General features: G+C 44.8%; 1 protein-coding gene across 2 annotated transcripts in view; it reads right to left on the minus strand.

The window, feature by feature from the left end:
• The window catches only part of cnot4b (CCR4-NOT transcription complex, subunit 4b), a 66205-nt gene that overhangs the window by 17351 nt on the left and 24057 nt on the right, over window positions 1-24797 (minus strand). The window contains exons 5-12 of one of the 2 annotated variants that reach the window (XM_063216836.1): window positions 16195-16281; window positions 15790-15891; window positions 15329-15454; window positions 14892-15016; window positions 12522-12725; window positions 10363-10423; window positions 8762-9044; window positions 5935-6894 (exon numbers count right to left, since the gene is read on the minus strand). In XM_063216836.1, coding sequence (XP_063072906.1) covers window positions 5935-6894; window positions 8762-9044; window positions 10363-10423; window positions 12522-12725; window positions 14892-15016; window positions 15329-15454; window positions 15790-15891; window positions 16195-16281 — 1948 coding nt within the window. Of the gene's footprint in view, window positions 1-5934; window positions 6898-8761; window positions 9045-10362; window positions 10424-12521; window positions 12726-14891; window positions 15017-15328; window positions 15455-15789; window positions 15892-16194; window positions 16282-24797 lie in introns of both variants that reach the window. The other variant, XM_063216835.1, reaches the window with a different exon arrangement.

A 24797-nucleotide genomic window follows, 5' to 3' on the forward strand; every position in this document is an offset into this window, starting at 1 on the left:
TAGAGTCTCTCAGAGCCTGTAAAGGTGCGTGAATGGCAACCCTCTCGTGAAATATCACAGGGGGTGATATTGAGGCTAGGAGAATAAAAAAACAAAACAAATCCAAGTCGATGGATTTGTATGAACGATGGGGATGCATAAACTAGGGAAGGAGGAATTTAACCCACTAAGAACCAACAGGTCAAAAAAAGAGAATAGAATTGTCAACGATTTTAAGGGGTTTAGGGTAGGGTGCGCAAATACAAAAACACGTTTTGCCAGATAATAGTGTCAGACAGTTGAAGAAGGTAGGTCTGCAAACTGCCTGATGACGATCCAAGATGGTCAAAAACATTGCTTTTTTAATTAAATAGTTTTACTTTTTTGGCAGTGAGCAGACTTTGGCAGTGAGCAGACCTTCTTCAACAATGTAATATGGAAATATGCGTACTTGTAGGTGCATTTCCCGGTTTTAATAGATTCAAAAAGACATGGAGAGATGAAGGGCGAGGAAAAAAACGGAGGGGGAAAAAATGAAGAGAAAGGAAATGAGGTACTTGACTCTCCAGCAGTGTCTGCCTCTGTTCTGGCTGCTGCTGCTGCTACCGCTACTGCTAGCACTGCGAGTGAGCTGAGGTCAGCGCCGGTCGGTCGGACGAGCCTGAAAGCAAACGCCGCTCCTGGGAGCGCGTCCAGACATTACTCATCCAACCAGCTGCCCCAGGGGGCTAACAAGACAGGGAGAAGGGCCAATGAGAGGGCGCGGAATGTCCTAAACAACCAATCAGGCGGGGACTTGCGGGTTGGCTTTAATGGCCAGTGGGAAACAGTGGTTTGCGGGACTTCCTGAATGTGCACCACACTAACCTTGAGCTACTGCAGAACACGCTGAGGCGATAATCACCAGTGGACCTCAGAGAGAGAGGGAGAGAGAGAGGGAGAGGGAGAGGGAGAGGAAGAGAGAGAGAGGGAGAGAGAGAGAGAGAGAGAGAGAGAGAGAGAGAGAGAGAGAGAGAGAGAGAGAGAGAAAATAGAAAGAGAGATAGTGTGAGGGGAGAGAGTGAGAGAAAGACAGAAAGAAAAATGGAGAAAGTGAGGCAGAGATGGGAAGAGAGAGAAGTGGGGGGGGCACACACACAAAGAAAAAGGGCTCGAACTTTATTACCTAATGCTATGGCAATGAAACTCAAATCTCTCAACTCCTCACACAAAGCACTCGTCCTTGCCAGGAGGCGACCTCATCCAAAAAGCTTTGGAAACATTTTCAAAACATATTCACCTCCTTACTACTCCAGAGAAGGACAAACCATAACAACCGTCACACTTCACGTCATGTGTGTACAGCTCTACCTATCAATCTATCCATCTATCTATTGACGATATTTTCATGGCTAAGAAGGATGTGTACTGTACGCAGCAGCGTTTTGCTAACCTCCAGCACTCTTGCACCACTTCACAAAGCACCCTGAACTTAACAAACCTAGGACACTGACAGGCAGCCACAGACCCATCCTGGTAGAGATGGTGTGCTGCCAAAAAGAGGATGTTGCAAAATGTCACCTTGTCCTCATCACAGCCTTAGGGGCCGAGCCTGCACCACCTCGGTGCCGTTACAAAGCAGTACTTGCTTTCATAATGCAGTGCCAACCATTTTTTGATGCATCCTTCAAACTTTTATTGTTATCATTATTTATAGGTATGTGTGCTTGTGTGTCTTCTTGAAATTGAACCTTCAGTTTGGAATAAAGTTGATGATGATTGGCAGCACTCACACATGCAGGCACATGCCAACCCACACACGAACACACACACACACACACACACACACACACACGAACACACACGAACACACACGAACACACACGAACACACACACACAACTACACACACACACAACTACACACACACACACAAGTACACACACACACACACACACGAACACACACACACGAACACACACGAACACACACGAACACACACGAACACACACACGAACACACACACACACGAACACACACACACACACACACACACACACACACGAACACACACATACACAACTACACACACACACAACTACACACACACACACACACACACACACACACACACACACACACACACACACACACACACACACACACACACACACACACGTACACACACGTACACACATACACACGTGTACACACACACACCCCTGCTAACCCTGCCTAACACATGCACACACAAGCACGCACACATACTGTATATGGACACAGCTACCCTAACAAGCAATGGCAAGGCTCTTTATACTCCAACAACTACACTACACACTGGCTTCTTTCATTTCACACCACTCTTCACATTATGGTCACCCACGTTCAAGCTCTGCAGGCGTTCACGACCAGAATGAGCCTGCTGCTACTGTGCTGTGCAAGAAACGAAAAGAGAGGAAAAGCAAAAGAAAGAGAGGAAAAATACAACATGGCAAAAGAATGGGAGGGGGGAGGAGAAGAAATGACAAAAACGACAAAAGTTAACAGGCCTTTTTACCTTGGCAACCGCTGCATGCACCCTCTAGCAACACTGCAAGAGGGTAAAGCTACACACACACACACACACACACACACACACACACACACACACACACACACACACACACACACACACACACACACACACACACACACACACACACACACACACACACACACACACACACACAGATATCATCATAGGTATTTACTCACACTCTGTCTGTATTGTGTGTTTGCTTGTGTGTGTGTGAGAGAGAGTCACATATACACAGACAATCACACACACACACAGTTACACACACACACACACACACACACAGTTACACACACACACAGTTACACACACACACACACACACACACACACACACACACACATGAACGCACGCAGACATCATCATAGGTATTTACTCACACTCTGTCTGTATTGTGTGTTTGCTTGTGTGTGTGTGAGAGAGAGTCACATATACACAGACAATCACACACACACACACACACACACACACACACACACACACACTACAGAGACAGTCACACATACACAGACAATCACACCCACGCACAGGCAATCAGTCGCATGCACAAACACACACACACACTTGCGCAAGCTCGCACATCAGTGCAAAATCTGTGCTGAACTACCGAGAAGGCTCCTTGGAGCGAGGCTGCGAGGGACGCATCTCTTTACTCAAATGAAAAGAGGAACAGGAGGAAAAGACTCAGCCCTGGAGGTGGGCATAAATTAGTCTTCCCAACACACAATGAGCTGATGAGCTTCAGGCGGGAGAGAGAGAGAGAGAGAGAGAGAGAGAGAGAGAGAGAGAGAGAGAGAGAGAGAGAGAGAGAGAGAGAGAGAGAGAGAGAGAGAGAGAGAGAGAGAGAGAGACAGAGAGAGAGAGAGACAGAGCGACAGAGCGAGTGAGAGAGAGAGAGAGAGAGAGAGAGAGAGAGAGAGAGAGAGAGAGAGAGAGAGAGAGAGAGAGAACCTCTGTGTATGACAGTCTGTGTGTGTGTGTGTGTGTGTGTGTGTGTGTGTGTGTGTGTGTGTGTGTGTGTGTGTGTGTGTGTGTTGTGCATTGTGTATTAGGAGCTGTGTGTGCGTGTCTGTGTTGTGGACCATGAAGCCAAACTCCCGCAGACGCCCTGAAGAAGAAAACACCCATCTGGTAAAGGCCTGTTTCTTTACGGCTCTCACTCACTCGTAAATCTAGAAAATTCCATCCCAAGACTCTCAGAGCCAAAAGCAGGAGGAGGAAGACATGCGCATACAGCGCACACACACACACACACACACACACACAAACACACAAGCACACAACATCCAAAGGCGAAAGTGAGAGGTGGGAGGCAGGAGAGGAGGGTTATGGCTCCGGCAAAATGTCAGCATGTAGCCTTTTCCCTTCCCCATCTCCGACAATTCTGATGTAACCTTCACACCTTACGACTAAGGTGAACTCAACTGATAGGCTGGGCGAGTGCTTGCTTGCGTGCGTGCGTGCGTGCTTGCTTGTGTGCGTGCATGTGTGTGTGCGTGCTGCATCCTGGCAACAGAGATAGCAAAGCTTTGCATTCAGAACATGGAAAATTGGGTACATTGCAGTGGGTTATCTCTAAACACGCTGAGCCATGCAGCCAAGTGAAAGTGGATGCTGTCTTTAATTAAAAGGTTTAGGTCTGGGTTCTCATTCATCCAGGTCATGACAAAGTCACAAGCAACTCTACTTTGTTTTGGAACTTGGAACTTCAGTTCTTTTTTTTTTAATGTTTTTTTTTTAGGCGCTTTCATGCCTTTATATGACAGGACAGCCGAAGATTGTGACAGGAAGCGAATGGGACAGAGAGACAGGGGAGGATCGGGAAATGACCCCGGCCGGACTCGAACCGGGGTCCCCGTGGGTGGGCATGCAAGCCCAAATGTGGGGGCTGCACCACAGCGCCCCCCTTCAGTTCTTTTTTAAAAGCTATTTATTAATTTATTTAATATCTATGATATGACAGTGAGAGAGGGACAGGAAATGATTGGGGAGAGAGAGATGGGAAGGATCTGCATGCAAACAACCTGGGCAAGAATCAAACCCGGGTCAATGGCATAGTAAGTAACCCAGTGCTCTACCGTTGGGCCAAGGAAAGGTCTGGAATTTCAGTTCAGTACATCTCTACATCTCTACATCTCTTCCCTCTGTTCTAAACACCTTATTCACTCTGAGAAGAAGATTTCTACATATGTTTGACGTCAAATCCATGGAGGTGCTGCAACCATTTCTCTCTGGAAGACTGTAGCTTTGCTTGGAATACAGTCACTTTTCAGCCAGCAGTGTTATTATGGAGAGATTTTTATCAATATGACATTGCAGACACAGCATGTGTCGCTCAGATAATGACCTGCCGATAATAAAATGCATGACAACTAGGGCAGATTATGCACGACACAGTTTGGTGCAAAACCAGCTGCTGGGAGGTTGAGAGGGAAACCGTGGTGTTGTTATTATTTAATGTCATGGCGTGACACAGCTAAATTATTCCCTGTACATTTCCATCGCCACTTGGCTTTCACAGAGCACCCCAAAGTGTGATGTCATTTCTTTCTAACGGCTGTAGCAGTCTAGCCTGCCACCTGGTGGCCACTTATGCCCAATACAGGGCATTGGCAAATGCTTTTTTAATGATGCACGACATCTTTTTTATACACAGAGGAATATAAGACAATTATAAATTCATACTTACCGCTATGATTCAATCAAAGCATTTCTTTTCCTAGGTTAGGCAAGAAATCTCCTTTCTAGTACTAAAGACGGCTTTGAATTACAAAACTTAGAGAAAGGCTGTGTGGAAAAGTCGGGAAGAGTAATCGTTTAAATGTGTCTGCCACCTACCTACCAGACAAAAAACATTACATCACTAACTTAAAAAAATAGCGTAATGCACATTAGTTGTGGAAGTAAAAAAAGACCTATATGGCATCATCAATATTTCCATGAAACTGATCGCAACAACAGATGTGGCAACCAGATCATGTCTGTTAGTCTTTCCAATATATTCACAGGCAATGAAGATAAAAAATGGATGACCACACTGCATTTAGGTCTGATGACAGACAGTCACACTTTCTGTAGTTCTGTAACCCTCAAACCAATTACATCAACAGGGAGTTGAACGTATCCTTTCCTGTTGCTTGTAGCCCCCTGCCTCAGCGTCACTCTGACTGGAGAAAACAAGTCTCCAGACTGCCAGAGACTTTTGGGGGGGCATTTCCCCATTCAACACCCCAATTGCAAATAAGATAATGACCTTTTAAATTGTGCTTTTGCAAGATGTTGAATAAAACTTGACGCCCAGCCTTACATGTGAGGCCACAAGCAATAATGAAGGACAGAAGGAACTATTTTGAGTTCCACACATGAATTGCCTCCACTTCCCAGCATGCCCCACTGACTCACCTGTTATGGGGATGCCTCCCAGGCCTGTGCTGTGCTGCTGTGGCTGCTGCTGCCGAGGCGGCAGGCTCAAGTCCAAGAAGCTTGTGGCCGAGGAAGAAGGAGGCACAATGGCATTAGCAGCACTAACAGAGGTGGCGGGAGCAGCGGTGGTAGTGGCGGTGCTCGGCCCCGTGGTTGCCCCGAGCTTCAAGTGTGCGGGGCTGGCACGCATGGGCATGGACAGCCAGGGCAGTCGGGAGGCTGGTATGGGCGCCTGGTTGCCCGGGGTTGGGGCCGTGGCGCTGGGCAGTGGGCCCGGATGTGTGGGGGTGGTGGTGCCATTATTGTTGGGTGTGGTGGAGGCAGTCTGACCACCGGGGAAGCTGAAGGAGTTGTAGAGGGAGCGCTGTTGCTGATGCTGGAGGTGGAACTGGGAGAACCGCGGAGGGGGCTGATGGAGGCCCTGTGTCGGGGCCACGCAGTTCAACAGGAAGTGAGACGTGCCCGTGGGACTTGGTAGACCAGGCGCACCACCCACTTTAGAGGACGATGACGAGGAGGGGGAGGATGGAGGTGGCAAACTAGGGTGGGGCTGATGGTGTTGTGGATGAGGATGAAGATGAGGATGGTGATGGTGGTGGTGGTGATGGTGGTGATGTGGGAGGTGATGAAGGTGGTGGGGGAGAGGGTGGTGGAGCGGGGGTAAGGCGTTGCTGCTACCGTCCAGCCCCAGGCCTGACGGCAGGGGCAGGGAGATGGAGTTTGAAGAAGACAACGAGCTGGAGTTTGACAGTGACGTGGACGAAGCCAGAACGGCGCTGTCCTGCACGCAGAGCTCCTTCTCGATGAGGTCGGCCAGGGCCTGGCGCGTGATGTCGAACGGGTCGAAGCCCAGGTCGTCCTCCTGCTGCTGCTGCTTGGACGAGGAGCCGAAGCCAAACGCCGCCTGCCAGTCCGTGGAGGACGAGACCGGTATGGAGTCTTCTGAACGAGACGAGTGGAAGAGAAAGAGGGAAGAACAAAGAGGAGAGGAGAGGAGAGGAGAGGAGAGGAGAGGAGGGGAGAGAAAAGGAGAGAGGAGAGAGGAGAGAAGAGGAGAGGAGAGGAGGGGAGGGGAGGGGAGGGGAGGGGAGAGGAACAAAAGATGAGGAGAGGAGTGAAAAAGGTAGGATACCAAATGGAAGAGAAGAGGAAGAGAAAGAAGAAGAAAACAGAAGTGCAGAGGTGGGGCGAGGCCAAGAGAAGGCAAAGAAGAAAAGGAGAGAATAGCAGAAAAGAAGTGAGGAATGATAAGGAGGGGGACGAAAGGAAAGTTATGAGAGGAGAAGGAGACAACCGAAGTGGAAAGAAGAAGTGAAGAGAACAGGAGGAAAAAGAAGAGAGAGTATAATAGTGATGGGAAGAGGAGAGACCAGCAACGTAGGGAAGAGTAATTAAGAGGAGAGGAAAGGGGAGCAGAGAGGAAAAAGGAGGAGAGAAGAGATGAAGAGACGAAAAGAAAAACAGTCGAGAAGTGCAATGGAGAGAAAAGAAGAAAGGAGGGAAGCAAAGCGAGACAGAAAAGATGGGGAACCAAAGTCGAGAGTTGAGGGCAGATGACCAAATAAAAATGAGAGGGGTGAAACAGAGGTGAAAAAAGGGGAAGAAAGGGACAATGGGAGGAGAAGGAAAAAGGAAAGCAGAGGAGCAAGAAATGAATAGAGCAGATGGAGAGAATAGAGAAAGTATAGAAGACAATATGGACAGAGGGTTGTGGAGGAGACAAGAGGAAAGGTGGGGGGAAAACATAATTAGGATCGCAATCTCTGAAGAACATCTGTGGAGGTCAAAGTACTCTGTACTTTAGGGAAGGAACCTGGCGTGGACTGGTGTGGACAGATGCACAGTAAGTTGTGGTTGTTAAACCAACACTTAAGAGTTGAAACTCAACCCACACAAATTGGGACATCCTTTACTGTAAGTTAGTGGGGCCTAAACAGTCACTTCTAATATACATGTGACACATGTGTTCAGTGTTTCAGCTGACTTATTTATAGAGTTTGAGGGGCCCTCACATAGCATCCAAATAGCCTGCTCCCCAAAAGTCATATGAGGACAGACTAAATGCCTATGCCACTTACGACATACAATGGCAACTCTTGATTTAAAGGTGCACTGTGTAATATTTTTTATTAATTTATTTCCAGAACTCCAGAACTAATTGAAGGATGAACCACATCCAACAGGATTAACTGTGAACGCAAGAGGAAGCTGTCTGAAAGGAATGTTTGGGTGACCAGACGTGTATATTGACCCTGTGGAGCTCTCTGTTGCCACTTACGACATACAATGGCAACTCTTGATTTAAAGGTGCACTGTGTAATATTTTTTATTAATTTATTTCCAGAACTCATGCTACCCATTCACAAATGTTTATCACAAATAAGTACCTTCAGCAATGGTATTAATTGAAGGATGAACCACATCCAACAGGATTAACTGTGAACGCAAGAGGAAGACGTGTATATTGACCCTGTGGAGGTCTCGATGAATCGTTCTGGTGGAAAAAATAGAGTTGAGGTGCACATTTAATTCTACCGTGATTTGGACAGCTGTGGTTTTATGTTTTTTGTATACAGTCCAGGTTAGCATCCAAAACATCCCTTTCAGAGAATTCACACAGCTTCCTCTTGCATCGAAAGTCCAACGTCAGACTGGTGTGGCATCGTAGGCCCATGCGTGGGCAGCTGTGAAGACTGGGGCACCTGAGGTGTTCGTATGAATCCTACATGCGTATATATACCTGATGCGAGTGTGATATGCGAGTGTGTGCAAGTGTGTCTGTGTGTCTGCATGTGTATATATATACCTGAAGCGAAGAGGCTCTGTGGTTCAGGTGCGGTGGGCCAGTGCTCCCCGGCCCCACCAGTGTTGTGTGACGAGCTGTTGAAGCCCGGCAGGCCGGTACTGGTGGGCACGGGGTTGGGGTGGCGGAAATTACTGTTGTCCGAGAATAGGGACTGTGAGTCGCCCGCCGCCGCAGCCTCGAAGGGCGAGCGGACGGTCAGCCCGACGGGAACGCTGACGGGCATCACCAGGCTGCTGGCATTCACCAGGACAGGAGGAGGCGATGGCGAGTCACTGCTGGGCAGCTGAGGACGCGGCAGAGAAATATACAATCATGAAAGGAAGAACTACTAACACTTTACTTGACACCGACCGACGTCATAATCATACGTTGCCATCGTTTGGGCTGTCCGAATGTCACTTAACAGCAACAGTCATAAAATGTTTTTAAACTTGAAATAAAGCATATGACAAGTCCATGACTGTATTACGACACTGTAATGACACTGTCATGTCATGTGTATGACACCCGCATCAAGTTAAGTATAACCAAAAATGTCATTTAAGAGTTTTTCATGTGTTCATCTTCAAAGGTATGAGTAACTGTGGAATCTCTTAGAGATCTGGAGAGTAAGTAAAAGAGTCAAGATTATTTTTTTTTTTTACCAGTGCATATAAAGATACTGTACCAGTGGCATTGACATAGAGAAATATAAAAATAAATGCAGAACAAAAATGCTCTTCACACACATCTGTACAGGTAGAAGTATCATTGAGATAGAAATCGATGGACGTTGACCTCAATTCAAAGTCACTACTGGGGATCTGGATCTTTAGTTCTCACTATGATGTCAAAGACTTTGCAGGATTTTTAACATAGAGAGTTTTATGAGATCTGTAGAATGTTCAAGTAAAATTTTAGAAGAACTGGGGGAAAATCCTTACTCCACTAATTCAGTCCTAGATTGCTTACAGTACAGGGATCTGAGAAGACCCCAGAAGGCACATACACATATCTCTACAGGTACAAGTGCCAGAGAGATTTAGATGTAAAGGGCTGGAAGTGATATCCGGTAGGAGAGAGCAGGGTACGGTATGAAAGATCTGCCCTAATCCTTATAATGAATCAGATCTATATGATTATCCTGAAGGCTTTCGGATATTTTTTGACTAGCAAATCTGTACCTGTGCAAGTAGCAGTGAAATGAAGATCTAAAGAAGTTTTAAGCCATGAAAAACACAGGATAAGATGGGATTGAATAGATCAGCTCTTCACCTTTATATTAAATCAGTTCTACACGCATTACCTTACATTAAACCCCTTTTATTACATGGGTTACAGTAAATGTTCCCTCTATTGGGAATGAATAGGCTTTCTTGACATTTAGAAATAATAGAAGTTGTTCCTTTGCTGCCGATACTTAATCATGCATCAGCGGTTTCAGCAATTTGTTTGTGTGTGTGTGCGTGTGTGTGTGTGTGTGTGTGTGTGTGCGCGTGTGCGTGTGCGTGTGCGTGTGTGTTTGTGTCCGTTGTGGGTTGGGGATGAGTGGTCGATGGCCACAGGGGTCTCCTGTTGCTCGTGCATGTGTGTGTGTGTGTGTGTGTGTGTGTGTGGGTTACCTGCTGTATGCTGTCTCCGTTTCCTATGGCTTCTAAGGATTTGTCTGTTGGGCTGAGAGAGCTAGAGAGAGAAAACAGGAAGAGAGGAAGAGAGAGAGAAAGATAGAAAGATATATATATATATAGAGAGAGAGAGAGAAAGAGAGAAAGATAGAAAGAGAGAGAGAGAGAGAGAGAGAGAGAGAGAGAGAGAGAGAGAGAGAGAGAGAGAGAGAGAGAGAGAGAGAGAGAGAGAGAGAGAGAGAACAGGGGGTTGAGGTCACATCACAATGACATCATCGGCATCAGCTGGTGTGAAACGGGTGCTAAGATTTTTAGCCAACGCTGCACTGTAGCTGCCAGCCTGCACTGCAGGACCATGCTGAACCCCATGTCAAAGCAGTTGACATTGGGAAGCATGGCTGGATTGGCCACATGGCAATACGGGTCACTTGCCCGGTAGACTGTTCGTGATTTTTGGCCTGGCACCACCGCTCAGTGGTGTCAGTCCTCATGCCGCTTCGAAGGCTTCTCAAAGACAGTGAGATATACATTAAGCATTTTGTCTGTCTGTCATTTTGTCAACTCAGTTCATATTAGAATACTTCAATGTTGTCATATGCTTCATTGTCTCACTGGAGGCCTGGTGGACTAGTCTCCGCTGAAAATGCCCGACCCAGTTTTTTCCCCCAGCCCAGCCCTGTTGGGAAGCACTGCCTGTCTGCTACACGGGTCGGCCATAAAAACAGCAAAATACTGCTGTGCACGCTGGAAGAGATTTGCAGGTTATATTTGACCTGATTTGTAGGGCACATACTGTATTTTTATGGTAAATGGACAGCATATATATAGAGATTTCCCACTAAAGAAGCGCTTTACATGTACAGTATGCCTCACATTCACCCAGTCACACTCACATTCACACGGTGGTGGCCGTGACGCAGGGTACCACCGCGCCACCAGGAGCAATTTGGGGTTACTGGTTAAGTATCTTGCTCTAGGACACATCAATGAGGGTCCGGCAGAGCGGGGATCGAACCAGCAAACTTGGGGTTGCCGAACAGACTCATCTACCAATTGAGCCACCACCACCTCAATGGTTTTAATAGTAATTGAGCGGTGTCACCATGCCACGCAGTAGCTTTGGAGGAAAAAAAATGGCCTGTGAAGATGACCTTGCAGACAGTGCTGTCCAAAATTTACACAGACACAACACTGTTTTTTGAAAGTTTAATTTCCTTAATATGTGTTCATGTTTTATTTAAGTTTATTTTTAATATTATGTATTAATGTGTTTGTCTGCGTTTGGAGCTTTTTGTTGACTGCCTGACTGCTGACTTTCTGGCAAAGAAACACTTACAATGGGACAATCCTGGCAAAATAAAGGAGAAGTAAAATAAAAAAGGAGGTAACCACATGAATGATCATCATAGCAAAAATGCATGTCAAGTGTCAATTCAGGTGACTAGTAGCAAGCATCCTGGATATGCCAATTACACTTGATAAGACACCTGGTGTGTAGGATAACAGAGACACCGGAACAGAGAGACAACAGAACTGGCCACTGGGTTCATGATTTGCAATGTCTAAAAATAAACTGTCACATGAGAATCACATGGAGGCTCAAGCTTATTACTTAACACAGTTAACACCTCAGTGTGAGCAGGAGCTCCTTGCGGAACGAAAAGAATGTACACACAGCAGCTTTTTATATCCATTCTATTCACACGAGGGGTAGCAAGTGTTGACTTCTGATTGACTAGTTTTGGACTGGCTGAAATGAGGGAGGGGACAAGGCCATGGATAGTGAGTGGTTATTGGCTACTGTGCCGACATGGCATGGTGACAGTTGGCAAAGGTGTTGTCCTGACTTTTTTTTGTTTTCATGTCCCTTTGCCTGAAATGAGGGTATGGGGTCGTCGATGACAAGTGCTTATTGGCTACTGCTGTACCTATTCTGGTGTGCTCATAGTCAGGGGAAAGCAAACTGGTTCGAGAAAGTAAGTCCTGCCAGATATTCCTTTTGCCTGTGCTGAGAACACTTGCCTGTCGGTTGTAACCAATTGGTGAAATCAGCGCTGCGAAGATGTTGACTTGACTTGTTTGGTCTTTACATTCTATTGGCAGATAGGAGGGTGCAGGGTCATGGTTAGTGGGTGCTTATTGGCCACTGCGCCTACCTGGCGTGGTCACAGTTGGAGGAGAAGGGCGAGAGGGCGGGCAGAGAGCCAAGGCCGAGATCGGCAAGGTCTGAGTCGGCACCGTCTGGCGTCGTGTGTTCTGAGTCGGAGCCACCGTCCAGGGGCGGGCTCTTGCGGTGTTCCGTCAGACCATTGGACGTCTTGCCTGTTGGTTGTAACGACGGCCACGCGTCTTTGTTGTTACTGTTTGGAGAGAAAGAGAGAGGGAGAGAGAAGAGGAGGAGAAAGCAAGTGATATGAGGTGAAAAAAGAGGAAGGGGAAATAGAATGAGGAAAGAAAAGGAGGAGAAAGGGGAGAGAGAGAGAGAGAGAGAGAGAGAGAGAGAGAGAGAGAGAGAGAGAGAGAGAGAGAGAGATAGAGAGAGAGAGAGAGAGAGATCCACCAAAGTCAGTGTGATATTCACCGTGTCAAATGTCAATCCCACTGAGGTGAGACTGACTACTGAGGCCTGGACTTTGTGTAGCTGTGTGTGAGTCGTCGGAGCAGTACAGCTGGACACACACACGCACACACAGACACACACACACGCACACACACACACACACACACACACACACACACACACACACACACACACACACACACACACACACACACACACACACACACACACACACACACACACACACACACACACGCACGCACGCACGCACGCACGCACGCGCACACACACACACACACACGCACACGCACGCACGCACGCACGCACACGCACACACGAGGGTCGTGTACCCAAATACAAATGCACTGCTGCTGACTTGGCCAGATTTCCAGGCGTGCAGACAATTCATCAAATTGTCTTTGTTTGACCTCAGCTATGAGGCAGACTTTTCCATGCTCACAGGAGTGTGTGTGTGTGTGTGTGTGTGTGTGTGTGTGTGTGTGTGTGTGTGTGTGTGTGTGTGTGTGTGTGTGTGTGTGTGTGTGTGTGTGTGTGTGTGTGTGTGTGTGTGTGTGTGTGTGTGTGTGTAACATAAACCCCATAACACAGTGGATATCCTACTGTAGGTGTTTTCAGTGCAGTCTCTGCTCCACGACACCAGTCATTTATCTAAAAGGATGATTATATTTCGCTGAGAGGACACACACGGAATGCATAAAGTGACCGACTCATAAATAAAATAAATAAAAACATGCAGTTTATATGACAGAAGATTAATCACAAGGATATCCCTTCCAAATTATATTGAAATTAGAATGTAACCTACATTCATTGTCATTTTAAAATAAGACTACTTGTTCAGTTGAAATAATGATTGCCTATCATAGATATAGATATAGAATTAATAATATATTATAGTTATTATTCAAATTGCTTTAATAGCAAGGCTACTTTTGTATCACAGATGTAGAAATGGTTTTAATGAATGATGTACCATAGATTAATGAATTCATTACTAATACCACTATTCAATAATAATGAGATAAAGCATATGGTTTTGCACCATGAAGTATATGCATTTTTGATGGCTCGCTAAATCATGAGTTTAATAAATAAACCAAAATCTTTTAACAGGACTCGTAAATCACATCAAATTTTAAGGTCTTACCATACCATAAGTCTGAGGCACAAGTTAAAGCAGGGGGCATTTTAAATTACATACAGCTATTACTTCCTGCTCAACGCTTATCTACTTAACCTACATTACGGTTACTTACAGAGCGGGGATAACCCTGCAGGCAAAAATCTCATGAATCTTAATACGGAGAAAGCCATTAAGAATGTTAATCGGGGGACCCTCCGCGTTAAGTATGTTGTAACACGAAAGGCACACAGACAGATTAATGTTGTTACGAGTCACTGGAAAACAAATAGCATGGGCATAAATGTCTGTATGAGCACTGTCTATGTCCATACTGTCTTAAGTCCATGTATAAGTACTGTCTATGTCTATACTGTCTATGTCCTTACCTAGATTAGTCTGTCTGTATGGGAAAGCAAGAAATGTAATTTCAAATTCTTTGTATGACCAGTGCATGTAAAGAAATTGACAATAAAAATCAACTTGACTTGACAGTTGAGTAACAAGCAAAACGGTTACTTCTGACATAAATATGCAGTGTGAAATACCATCTACACTTTTCATTCATTCATGCCTCCAGTTGCAACTCAAAAGGCAGAGAGACCTTCTCTGTTTTCCTTCCTTTCTCCCTTCCTTCCTTCATTCATTCATTCACTCATTCCACCTTGATTTGTAACGCAACAGGCTCATGACCTGCTGACAGATCCGTGTGTGTGTGTGTGTGTGTGTGTGTGTGTGTGTGTGTGTGTGTGTGTGTGTGTGTGTGTGTGTGTGTGTGTGTGTGTGTGTGTGTGTGTGTGTGTGTGTGTGTGTGTGTGTGTGTACCTCTGTGTGGAGCTGGATTTGCCCTTTAGCTTTTCCACGCCGGTGCCTGAGGTCTGAACGCATGGTGGCGTCATTTTGTGGAGATCCTGAAGGAGCTTCTGTTCGTATTCTTGGTGCTTTCCCGCCTGAGTACACACACACACACACACACACACACACACACACACACACACACACACACACACACACACACACACACACACACACACACACACACACACACACACACACACACACACACACACACACACACACACACACAATAAAAACAAGCACACACACATAAACAAATGCACATACAAGAACACACACACATATATAGAAACAAACACAGATATACTGTATATCATGTATGTGTGTGTATATATATATAGTGTGTGCACAGAAACCCACACAAACTGGTATACAATGGGCAACAGTGTGAAGCCTGATCTCACCTGCATCTCCTCTTTTGTGAAACTCGCCGCCTCGTCTCCCAGTTCATGTAGGTACATGCAGTCTGGCTTGGGACACTGCATGCTCTTCAGGAAGTAGCTGCAGTATTTCGTTGTACCTAAAGACGCCTGTTGGAAAACAAGAGCAGAGAGGCAATCAAAACATTTGCCACTCGTTTATACAAGTGATAGAGAAAAACACAAACACACAGCAAACAACTAGATGCAATTAAAACCTTAAAAATATCAATCTTAAGTTAGAAATGAGGAAATGAAATTATACTTCTTTGTATGACGAGTGCATGTAAAGAAATTGACAATAAAACCAACTTGATTTGCCTTGACTTGTTATTGTGAAGCAACCGAGCAAAATACATTACATTAATGTCATTATACTGATCAGACATGTCAAATACCGCTCACCACTAAAATAGTTCAATATATTCATGTATTTCATGACCCACCTTGAGAGTTCTGCTGTCAACTACCACGTTGTTAACACTCTGTATGGCTCTTAGTGCGTCTTCTGACCGTATGTACGTGACGTATGCACTAGCACTTGGGCCCTGCAGAAATTAGAAACAGGTGGAAAAAAATGTGCATTCCTTTGAAAGTTAAAAAATAAGGGTAAAAATGGAGACTAATATTACTAAAGACACCCCATGTGCGTGTGAAAGTGCTACTAATGATGAAATGAGGAGTTGAATTCCATAAGATGGAGTACAATTTCGTCAGAAAAAATAAGTAATATAATTAATTAATAAACATGCATTAACATTTTATGCTATGATAATAACTTTGAAAATTTGTAAATACAACACAAATTGACTATTGCAAGTGCTGTCAACCAAGTGTGACGCCCCATTTACCTGTGAGCCTGCGTATGAAGTGCTGTTGTTGATGACCACTTTGTGAATCTTCCCGAACTTCCCGAAATACTCTGGCCTCTTCAAAACCTGCCGGAAGGGAAGGAGAGAGAGAGGGAGAGAGGGAGAGACAACATAGAGGGAAAAGGAGGTCAATGCAAAGCCACTCTTCTCTCTCTCTCTCTAAAAAAAGGACAGAATTCAACCCTACAGAGCAGCAAGTGAAACAATGGCAGAGTAGAAAAAAACATTGAGCATCAGGAGTATTTTCATTTATTGTTCAGTCTTGTGAATTTATCTGTATAGGCTTTTCCCAAACGTTCTGAATACACCATGTATAGTTTGATGTTACACTCCCAAACAGGATACTAAGTAAGTGAGACACAAAAAAGGACATAGGAGGGAGCCAGGATGAATTTCACAAAGGGGGCAATAAAAGCCTAGTCTGGACAAAGCAGATGAACGGAGCCAAAATCTTGGGGTGGAGTACATAGGATGGTGTCGCTAGGCTAATAAAACCCATCAATAGCCTAATAATCTGAGCAGGAAACATTTTTTAGCTTGTGTTTGCTAAAGTCTATCTCAACTTTGTTCTCATCCAGCTTCAGTGCACCATGCCACCTCTGGTAGAGTGTGTGTGAGTGGCAGACAGGCACGAATAACGCGGGCAGGAGCTGGAGAGGCAGGAGACATGATTAAGGGAGGTTTATGGGGGCGGGAGGCAGAGAGGAAGCATACGTGATTAAGGAGGATGGGATACGAAAGTTATATGGGGGGGTGGGGGCTAGGAGGGGGGTTGGCCTGGGCTTGATTAGCCTGCAAATATGCAAATCACAGTAATTTGAGAGCCGAGGAACGAGGAGGCTAATTTGGACGGCTGGCGGCTGTGTGTATGCGTATGTGAGCTTGTGTGTTTGAGCGTGTCTGTGAGTGCGTGTGTGTGTGAGAGAGAGAGAGAGAGAGAGAGAGAGAGAGAGAGAGAGAGAGAGAGAGATAGCGCAACATAGAGAGAACATGAGAGAGACAGAGCGAGAGCGAGAAAGCAAGAGAACGAGAGGGAGAGGGAGAAAGAGAGCTGTGTGTGTGTGTGTGTGTGTGTGTGTGTGTGTGTGTGTGTGTGTGTGTGTGTGTGTGTGTGTGTGTGTGTGTGTGTGTGTGTGTGTGTGTGTGTGTGTGTGTGTGTGTGTGTGTGTGTGTGTGTGTGCGTGTCTCTGCGTGCGTGCGTGCATGCGTGCATGTCTGTGTGTGTGTGCCGCTGCTGTGTGTCGGGACGTGGGGTTGATGGCGACAGGGGTCTCCATTTCCCTTGGCTCACTTCAGCGTCGCCACAGGGGGGGTCAAATCAAGACGAGGAAGCCAGGAGACGAGCCCAGCCAGACACTCATCTCCAGGAATAAACACAACACACAGGAATGTGTGGCATCACCTTAAAGGTGCAAGGTGTGACCAGAGTAACTATTGCAACTATGCTGCTTATTGAGACTGCTCTGCCTGTTGCCATATTTGATCATTTTAAGAATATTTAAAGTAGTAAACTAATATTTTATAATATTCTAAAGTTTTGCCGCTGAAAAGTTTATTTCTGGAAATTCAAAATGACAGACAAGGAAAAGATATTGAAGATGAAAGACCTTTTCATGTATGAAAAATGCAATTTTCCCAGTACAATGAATACTTAGAATTTGATAGTGGTGGTAAGTATTTGTGAAACGGGTAGCATTTGTAAATGGGCAGCTTGAATTAAGGATATAAACTACTAAAGATATTACACACAGGGCACAACTGGAGTGTGTTGCAATGACTCAGGTCAGCTCCACGGGCAGCACATAACGACATGACTACAGCACCCAAATGGATCAGTTCTCGTCTCTTAGGCGGCTTAGATCACGAAAACAACAATTACGCAACTTGATATTATTGATTGATATTTTCTGGGGGCATTGAAATAACGCTCACAGAAACAGAATCCACGTGGAGGTAGTAAGGCGGTAGTAAGTGCATGGAAAAACACGATCTGTGCAAAACACAGGAAACTAGGTCACACAAAGAACAGATCATTTTTTCCTAAAGACAGCATAGATAGATAGATAGATAGATAGATAGATAGATAGATAGATAGATAGATAGATAGATAGATAGATAGATAGATAGATAGATAGATAGATAGATAGATAGATAGATAGATAGATAGATAGATAGATAGATAGATAGATAGATAGATAGATAGATAGATAGATACAGTTAGGGCCAGAAATATTTGGACAGCAACACAATTATCATCCTTTTCCACCCTATACCCCACCACAATGGATTTGAAATAAAACAAACAAGCTGTGCATTAACTGTAGACTCTCAGCGTTAATGTGAAGGTGTTAAAATCCATATCGCATAAACAGGAATGAAATAGCAACGTTTTTTGTGTGTGCTGCCCACTTTTCAAGGGATCAAAAGTAATTGGACAGTAGGCTTCTCAGCTATTTTCCAGTCAAATGTGTGTTATTCCCATACTACACCATCACCAAGATGTCAATACAAGGTCTTAGAGTTCATTTGAAGTGTTCCATTTGCATTTCCATATATTTTTACGGAATATCCATGAGATCCAAAGTCCATCTGTCACCATCAGTGATGCAAGCCATCATAAGGTGGAAAAAAATCAAAACAAACCCATTTGAGAGATGGGGAAACATTGAATATGATTAATTCAAGAGTTCAGATTGTTGGAAAAAAGAAATACCAGAGCAACACCAAATTACCTGGCAGACATGGAAGACAAATGCTGTGGATGACAGACAATATTCTGTATCTGGTGAACAAAAACCCATCTCCCAACAGTTGGCCAGATGTAGAACAGTGTCCAGGTGAACGGTGGAGACATGTCCAAGGCAACAATCAAGAAAAAGATCAAGAACATTGAGGAACACTTCACCATAGGAAATACAGAGGGTTCACTAAAAGATGTAAATTATTGATTGCATCAGAAATAGCAATACCAGATTTGGCTTTGCCAAACAACGTCTGAAAAAGACTGTATAGGTCTCGAGTTACATCCTATGGGCAGAGGAGACAAAAATCATCTTGTACAAGGGTTATGGGAAGAAATGAGTATAGAGAATAGTGTCATGGTGTGGGCATGCATATCTGTCAATACGATTATCCCCTTGTATTTATTGATTATGAGGACTACCGACAAAAGCCACAGGATGAATTCTGAAGATTTTCAGGCTATATTATCATGTCATATTAAACCTAATGGTTCTGGACTCATTGGACAATGCTTCACAGTGCAGATGGACAATGACCCAAAGCTTCATCTGAAAGCCACTAGCCATTTCTACCCCCCAAAAAATGGAATATTGGAATATTATGGAATATTATGCAATGGCCCAGTCAATCACCTCACCTGAGTACGGTTGAGCAAGCATTTCACTTGCTGGAGGCAAAACTGAAGGGAAAACACCCTAAGAATAAGCAGGAACTGAAGACTGTTGCAATAGAGAGCTCACCATAGCATCACCAGGGATAAAACCCAGTGTCTATTGATGTCTATGGATTGCAAATTACAGGCTGTAACTGACTGGAAAGTATTTGCAACCAAATAATTAAAAATTCAAAGTTTGATGTATAAATACTAGACTGTCCAATTACTTTTGGTCCCTTAAAAATGGGGTAGCACTGATAGAAAATGTCATAATTCCTTCACAGTTCACTCGATTTGGACACAAACACCCCCATATTAAAGCTGAAAGTCTGCTGTTAATGTACATCTTGTTTGTTTCATTTCAAATCCATTGGGATGGTGTACAGCACCAAAAACATGAAAATTGTGCAGATGTCCAAATATTTATGGCCCTAACTGTAGATAGAGAGGAATAGACAGATAGATAGATAGATAGATAGATAGATAGATAGATAGATAGATAGATAGATAGATAGATAGATAGATAGATAGATAGATAGATAGATAGATAATGTGTTTGTCATAGTTTTTGTGTATACAAGGAAAGTGCATGCATGTGTGCATGCGTGCAAATCATATAGAGCAAAAAAACACACCCAAAAGCGACCACAGGGGACACTGAAATGTAGGAATGTTAATGTGATGTGTATGTATCAGAGTGACTCTGGGTGTGAGGGCATGGCTATTTTGTGTTGTGGTGTCTGTATTTGTGTATGATTGTGCTCTGTGTGTGTGTGTGTGTGTGTGTGTGTGTGTGTGTGTGTGTGTGTGTGTGTGTGTGTGTGTGTGTGTGTGTGTGTGTGTGTGTGTGTGTGTGTGTGTGTGTGTGTGTGTGCGTGTGTGTGCGTGTGTGCGTGTGTGTGTGTGTGCGTGTGTGCGTGTGTGTGTGTGTGTGTGTGCTTGGATGTATGTGTGTGTGTGTGTGTGCTTGGATGTATGTGTGTGTGTGTGTGTGTTTGGATGTATGTGTGTGTGTGTGTGTGTGTGTGTGTGTGTGTGGATGTGTGTGTGTGTGTGTGTGCTTGGATGTATGTGTGTGTGTGTGTGTGTGTGTGTGCTTGGATGTATGTGTGTGTGTGTGTGTGTGCTTGGATGTATGTGTGTGTGTGTGTGCTTGGATGTATGTGTGTGTGTGTGTGTGTGCTTGGATGTATGTGTGTGTGTGTGTGTGCTTGGATGTATGTGTGTGTGTGTGTGTGTGTGTGTGTGTGTGTGTGTGTGTGTGTGTGTGTGTGTGTGTGTGTGTGTGCGTGCATGCGTTTGTGTGTGTGTGTGTGTGTGTGTGTGTGTGTGTGTGTGTGTGGCTGTGCTCTGATAGTCTCATTCAGAGAAGCAAACACAGGCAGGCTTTTGAGATTCTGGTCACTGGCGGACTGTGGCCAGACTGCGGATGGTTTCTTTGTGGTCCTTTGTCTGACCATTGCATTTGCTGCTTCTCCTCCCCTTTTCCTCTATCCCTTCATCACCTCCTCATCCTCTTTCCAGTCAGAGAGAGAGAGAGAGAGAGAGAGAGAGAGAGAGAGAGAGAGAGAGAGAGAGAGAGAGAGAGAGAGAGAGAGGCTGGAAGGAAGTGAGAGAGAGGTGAGAGGAGGAGAACAAGAAAGAGAAAAAGATGACAAGAAAGGTAGAGAGAGAGAGAGATAGGGAAAGGCAGAGAGAGAAACAGAGAGAGAGAGAGAGAGAGAGGAGAGAGAGAGGAGAGAGAGAGAGAGAGAGGTAGAGAGATGAAGTCCAAGAAAAACAACAGAGACAAGCGAGTGCAGAGGAGACTGAAAACTAGACAATTAAGAAGGGGGGTTCTGTGGAACTATGGAAGCTGGCTGGAGAGAGGGGGGTAAATAACCCTCCCCTACCCTGCTGGAGAGAGGGGGGTAAATAACCCTCCCCTACCCAGCACACACGCATGCATCTCATGACAAGTCCTCAGATGAACTCTCCCCGCTAGCCTTGCTGATGCTGCTGTAGCTGAAACTGATTTAGCGGCCAGCCTGCAGCAGTTTAAATAGGTGAAGCCAACTATTATCACCCGAATAACCTACATAGCTATAAAAAGCAACTTTTCAAACAGACAATAACATAACAATAACAACAACAAAGCAACAACAACAGAGTTGCAATTAAAAAAAAAGAAAAAAAAAAAACTAAAAAAAAACGATAATTGCACACACGGTTTGATAATTCTGAACACAAAGCAAAGGCTGATTAATGTGATCAAGGTATTTGTTTTCAGATAGGGGGAGAGACAGAGCTGTGCAGACAGAAATTGGATTGTTGAAACTTTATCCAACTTTTTAAATGACATTTGGCACCCCCAAAGACCACATTACGGGCAAAGTAAAGCAAATGCTGTATGTGTGCGTGCTTCATATCATCATTTATTGACTGATCTGTTGAAACAGGTGGGATACTTGCAGACAGTTGTCATACTTCTGGCAAACTGTCTCAGTATGGCCCCAGACCAGGAGTAGACTCTAAGCCTAAGGCATGTTGTCTGTGGTGTGTGTACACTAGTTAACTCTGTGCTAATGTACTTTATTAAAACAAAACTAACCCTACTTGGTATCTGCACTTATTGGTCTGTATATTTCCTGTGCAATTACGGTAGTATCTGCAAGTGTTGTATGCTATGATTATGTCCTTGATTGTAAAGCCGCTTTGGATAAAATGTAAATGTAATGTAATTACATTTCGAAGACACTTTTGGCCCTAACGTGGCTCTAACGGTAGGGCACTGGGCTGCTACGCCGGCGACCCGGTTTGAGTCTTGCCCGGGTCCTTTGCCGAACCTTCCCCATCTCTCTCTCCCAAACGTTTCCTGTCAAAATCTTTCACCGTCATGAATAAAATAACAAGGTAGTAAACAAAATTAATCATACTATTATATGAGAAACAAGACGCTTTTGACCAAAGCGACTTACAAGGAGGACATTCAAGCAAGTAACGATGTAATGTCTCAGAATTGCTTACTCTCCTCCCATTTAAAAAGCCTCTGGCCCATGCACCTGCCTTGTTTGGACACTGAGGTCAGTGTGAATGGCCGCTGGATCTGGAGCCAAAAGAAAGGCCCTCAGCAACGTGCCATGTCAGCATCATAGTATTGCTACCACCCCTTACGCTGTACACTGCCACTCAAGTGCCAAAGCTGAGGCAGAAGTGCCAACTAAAGTTATGCTGGCAGGTTGCCAGTCTGTTGAAAAAGGTAGGTCTGCACACTGCCGATAAGCTCCAAAAATAAACTTTATTATTTAAAATGCAACGTTTCGATCACACTGGATCTTCATCAGGCATGATGATGATGCCTGATGAAGATCCAGTGTGATCGAAACGTTGCATTTTAAATAATAAAGTTTATTTTTGGAGCTTATCGGCAGTGTGCAAACCTACCTTTTTCAAGAATCTGATTTTTTGGTCTGGCACCTGCAACAAGTGTTTTTGGATGTGCGCACCCTACCCAAAACTACAGGTTGCCAGTCTGTCACATCACACATTGGTGATGGCATGGCATGGCTATAGCATTGTACACTTATAGCACTGTACTGTATATAATATTAGGAGCTCTGCATGTGCATGTGCCATGTAGAGTAGAGTAGAGTAGAGTAGAGTAGAGTAGAGTAGAGTAGAGTAGAGTAGAGTAGAGTAGAGTAGAGTAGAGTAGAGTAGAGTGCTTTTATTGTCACTATATAAATAAAGTGACAGTTTGGAAGCAACCCACAGATGCCCACAAAATGAAAGATATATTAACAGTATAATATATAATATAAAAGTCCATATGCATCTCAGGGTATAGAGTCCTGAAGTATTGATGGGGGGCAGGTGACGTATTGAGTTCAAAAGTCTAATGGCAGTAGGATAGAAACTGTCCTTCAGTCTCGTAGTGCAGGCACGCAGAGTCCTGTGGCAGCAGTGGTGTAATGGTTAGGGAGTTGGTCTCTACTGTAGATTACAGGGTTGCAGGTTCAATCCCCTCCCTTTACCTATTTGTTCCTCCCTCCATGGCTGAGGTGCCCTTGAGCAAGACACCTTACCAACCCCACATTGCACAAGGGACTGTAACCAATTCCCTGTAATATCTGTATGTCGTTTTGGGCAAAAGCGTCAGCTAAGTGTAATGTAATTAATGTGTGGGGTATTATCGCCCAGACCCTGTGAGGACCATGCATGGCACCAAACCAGTGGCTCCGACTGTAGCATTAGCTTGGTTCGTCTTGTCTTGGCTGTCATATTGAACATTGTTGTGACGCCATCACTCAGCTCCATTATATCTCAGCGCATTGTATGTAGCATCAGAAGCAGCATCTTAGCTTTTCATGCCGTCTACTATATATGGCCTCAATGGTCTTACTTCAGTTTAGAGAAAATTCAGTGAGTGAGCGCGCACTTAACGAGGAAGATGATAAAAGAGGGCAGTGTAGTTGGCCGCAAGTTAACCATGTTCTTGTGTAGTGTGTGTGTGTTTGTGTGTGTGTGTGTGTGTGTGTGTGTGTGTGTGTGTGCGTGCGTGCGTGCGATAAAAGAGGGTAGTGTAGTTGTCCGCAAATTAGCCAAGCCCATCCATATGTCTGCCTTCAAGTCCACTAAAGGGTTCACACAATACAACACCACACTACAGAAGGGCCTGCGGTCATTCCCATTCACACTTACCCTTCACACTCACGCACACACACAAACACATGCACACGCACACCTCAAAGTCCCATAATGCAGGTCGTTACTGCTAATTAGTTAAAGGCTGCAGGTTGTTGTTGTTGGCATGTTTTATTGGCCCAGGAGCGCCGCTTGTTTAAAAACCAACAAACAAACAATAAATACTTCACATTTCCGAGAGGAGAAGCACACACAAAAACATAGAGGTTGTTTAGCCAGGAGAGGGGCAGAGGGAGACGAGACAAGTCCAGCCTGTGAGTCTGCCTGCTGGGCTGTGTCCATGGGGTGAACCCACACAAGCACCAGAGCTCGTAGCGCTAGACAGGAGTGATGAATAAGGCTAATGATGGGAGAATAAAAGACTGATTACAATAGCATATGCTACCCAAAACAGCAACCGCCACCTGTCGCTAGTCTCTGAATAAGTCCACAAATTAAGTACAGCGCAAAAAAAATAAAAAAAATAAATCAGAGGTTGAATATGGTGTACACACTGTATATA

Source organism: Engraulis encrasicolus, chromosome 15 (assembly GCF_034702125.1).
Source record: "Engraulis encrasicolus isolate BLACKSEA-1 chromosome 15, IST_EnEncr_1.0, whole genome shotgun sequence".
In the NCBI taxonomy this organism is placed as follows: domain Eukaryota; kingdom Metazoa; phylum Chordata; class Actinopteri; order Clupeiformes; family Engraulidae; genus Engraulis; species Engraulis encrasicolus.